We start from the raw sequence: 3966 nt of genomic DNA, 5'->3' as shown, positions 1-3966 counted from the left end.
TTCAACTCCCCCTCCCACTCCACAAAGGATATGCAGATCTTTGGATTCCTCCATCGCCAGACCACAACAAAATGATGGTTGGAGGAAGAGCGCCTCATCTTCTGCCTAGGAACCCTCCAACCACAAGGCAGGAACGCGGGTTTCACCAGTTTCCTCATTTCCCCTCCCCCCACCTTGTCTCAGTCAAATCCATCGAATTCAGCACCGCCTTCCTAACCTGCAATCTTCTTCCTGACCTCTCCGCCCCCACCCCATTCTGGCCTATCACCCTCATCTTGACCTCCTTCCACCTATTGCATTTCCAACGCCCCTCCCCCAACCTTTTATCTTAGCCTGCTGGACACACTTTCCTCATTCCTGAAGAAGGGCTTATGCCCGAAACGTCGATTCTCCTGTTCCTTGGATGCTGCCTGACCTGCTGCACTTTTCCAGCAACACATTTTCAGCAATGAAAAGCAGTGAACCCACTGAGTTGCCTTTGGTGAGAATGTGCAATTCAGCTGTAGTAAGTAAACAGACTTCAAAAATACCTTGTTAAAAGTGGAGTGAAGGTTTCTGGGAACTTAAAGTCAAGTTGACAAATAATATTGCTTCTTATGTTATTCATATTCGGTGATTGGCTTCAGTTGTAAATGTCTAACAATTAATTACACACCAAGAAAAACTACAAATTGTATTAAAAGCACTGAAGATTCAAATCTCTAAGTTAGTAATAACCTACACTTACATGTCACAATGCTGTGACCCAAGAATACATATTTACTTAGCTTCAACTGTAGCTGTTACAATTTACTTCTATTCAACTTTACAGAGTGTAAATTTTGCACATTCTCAGCTTTGAAACTTCATGAATGTATGTTCTGAAGAAGGGTCATTGGACCTGAAACATTTAATTCTGCCTTCTCTCCACAGATCTGCTGAGTTTTTCAAGCAATTTCTGTTTTTGTTTCAACAATAGGTTTCCTTCTTGAGCCACGTTCTTTGCAAATGTGTAATTAGTGACAGCAGCTAAGCATCCCTGACAAACTAAGCTTTGGCAAACAAATTCAACACTATTGGGTAACATTGAAAGAAAAAGATGTAGCAGGTTTCCCTATAAATCAACAAAATTACCTCAATATAACTCAGAGGTCAAATGTCTAGTGATTCTCCTGAACATTCAATGGAACTTTTGTAAGAATAAAAATCTGCACAAACTATGCAAACAACCACAATATCGCAGAGAATTCTGTCAATTCTCTGCTAAAGTTACAGCAGAGAACTGGGAGAATATCTACATTCAAAGCAACAGTATGGTTACATTTTGATTTTAAAAAGTATGAATCATCTTAAAAACAAAAACCTAGGGCTCTTATAGCGCAGTGGTAGTCTTGCAGAGTTACAAGGAGACCAGATTTAGGTCACACCTGCTTCAGAGATATGTAAATGGCATCTCTGATTAAGATACCTGAAAACAAACATCCTTTTGGTATGCAAAGGTGTTTTTTTGAATGCAAAGATGTATTTCAAACTCTTATGAGAATCAACATGAGAAAAGATATAAAATACCTTTCAAAGTCTTTATGTGAATCTGATGATCACTCTTGGTGCTATATTCATCCCTTTGAGCGTGTCTTTTCAGCATGAGGCTTGGATCATTCTGAACCAACCAGTCAACTACTTTATTCTCTGCTGACAGTACATCCCCTTGCACAGGTACTTTCTCTACCTGTTGTAACTTTCTTTGCCTTGATGGAAATTTGGTCACATGATCCTTTATTTTCATTTTGCCTGGGGTACAGTCATCAAATTCAATTGTGAAAGAAGCATGACTTTGAACTCGTGGGGACTGGATTGTGTCCGTATCCTTTGTTGGAATTTCATGAACCTCACAGTCTGGAGACTTGGATGGCTGTTGAAATTCTTTTGTTGGAATTTCAAAATAGCTGGGCTCTCTTCGAAATGAATAAACAGATTTTTCTCCAAAGTCTTTATAATCTGAAATGTTCCCATTGATTTCCTGGTCACTTTTTGGCACATCTTTGGAATTATCTACAGGACAGAATAAATAAATATCAATTAATTTCTCACATAGCAAAGATTTTCATTGATCATAAAATCTCTACAGTGTGGAAGCAGGCCATTCAGCCTATCGAATCACGTTGACCCTCCAAAGAGCATCCCACCCAGACTCACCCACCTATCCTTGTAACTCTATTTCCCATGGTTAGTCCAACTAGCCTACACATCCCCAGACACTATGGGCAATTTAGCCTGACCAATCCACTTAACCTGCACATCTTTGGACTGGAGGAGGAAACCAGAACACCCAGAGGAAACCCAAGCAGACAAGAGAACACACAATGTGCAAACTCCACACAGACGGTCGCCTGTGTTGATGGAATCAAACCCACGCCCCTGAAACTGAGAGGCCCCTATGCCATATTGATTTAAAAATCAATGCTGCCTATCTCTCACCCTCTGTACGGGAAGTACTTTCTGGACTTTACTCCTCCAATCCCTTTGATACTGCTTACTAATACTACTGTTGTTGGTGTACAAACTTCTAAAAGATGACCCCATTGTTTGTCTCTCCATAGATGCTGTCAGATCTGCTGAGTTTAACCAGCATTTTCTGTTTTTACATGTCTTTCAAGTACTATGCTTTTTGCATTAATTATGTCAAAATGCTTTGCAGGGGCATCAAAGAAAGCTTGTTGAAACAAAACAGTTATTAGCTGAGGCACGAAAAACTCGGTCACAGGAGGAGGAAGTGGTAAGTAGAGAGGTTTGGGGAATTGAGGTTTACACAGGGTTGAGGATAAGAGGTCAACATAAAGAGCAACAGAACAATCAAGTCCTAAGCTTAAAAAAAACATAGGATCTGACTCAAAAACTCCAAGAGCAACAGAGAGTTGGACATTAAGCATGTCCAATGGTTATGAAATGAACTGACATGCAATGTCAATTAGTGTAGTGATCTGCATAGGTTATATTTAACATTTGTTTCATTTATTGGAATCAGGGCTCATTTAAAAGGAAAATTATTGATGATTACATTGTCAGCTCGACTGTGTTTATCACACTGTGATGTATATAATATGTTCAGCATTCACCTTTGTACCCAACAGGGCGTGTTTGTCATTGGATTGTTTTTAACTGGCTGATCACATGCAATTATTCCCAAAGGAAGTGACACCAGGAAGTTAAAGCAGTTTAACTTTCACTTCTAATTTATACTTTCAGTGGGGGGAGAAAAATAAACAATGACGACTGAATTTAAGTAGAAATTAAAATATCAATATAAATTAACATTTAAGATTTTTTTTAAAAGTACCTGAAATTATCATAATGTAGAAATTTGATGTTCCACATATATAAAATTAGCTTTTCAGGGTTAGCGAGTTGTTCACAAGTGATCTGAACTAGTATACCTTTGAAGGTCCAGTCACATCTCATTAAAATGACCCGCTTTCACAATTTTTAAAGCAAAACTAACAATAGAAGGGTTGAAACTCTCATCAATTCATAGATCTCCCTCTAATTGTCTCAAAACACACCCCCTGGGGAATTGTGGAATCATCAACAATAACTTTTGTATTTCCAAAATTATTCTATATGTGTGCACAGTCCCAAAGTTGTCAGTTTCAGTGGAATAGTAACAGCAAACTAACGCACACTGCAGGTCATTTTACTTATAACTGAACTACAAGTAAAATTACAGAATAAGTCAATCCAGTTGGTCCACACAAGCCCTTGTGTTTGACATGAGCCTCCTGCTAACTCATATTCACCTAACTCTATCAAATATCCTTCTACTGACTTCTTTCTTGTGTCTATCTAGCTTAAAATCTTCGAGGAGAAAGTGAGGTCTGCAGATGCTGGAGATCAGAGCTCAAAATGTGTTGCTGGAACAGCGCAGCAGGGCAGACAGCATCCAGGGAACAGGAGAATCGACGTTTCGGGCATAAGCCCTTCTTCAGGAAT

General features: G+C 39.2%; 1 protein-coding gene across 7 annotated transcripts in view; it reads right to left on the bottom strand.

The window, feature by feature from the left end:
• The window catches only part of LOC122553571 (centrosomal protein of 170 kDa protein B-like), a 97754-nt gene that overhangs the window by 52087 nt on the left and 41701 nt on the right, over positions 1-3966 (bottom strand). For all 7 annotated transcript variants that reach the window (XM_043697582.1, XM_043697580.1, XM_043697585.1 and 4 more), the window contains exon 8: positions 1549-2031. In XM_043697582.1, the coding sequence (XP_043553517.1) occupies positions 1549-2031 (483 nt within the window). The remainder of the gene's footprint in view (positions 1-1548; positions 2032-3966) is intronic.

This window comes from Chiloscyllium plagiosum, chromosome 10 (genome assembly GCF_004010195.1).
Source record: "Chiloscyllium plagiosum isolate BGI_BamShark_2017 chromosome 10, ASM401019v2, whole genome shotgun sequence".
NCBI classification, from domain to species: Eukaryota; Metazoa; Chordata; class Chondrichthyes; order Orectolobiformes; family Hemiscylliidae; genus Chiloscyllium; species Chiloscyllium plagiosum.
Note: the sequence above shows the minus strand (reverse complement) of the source record. Positions and strands in the feature narration are given on the sequence as shown.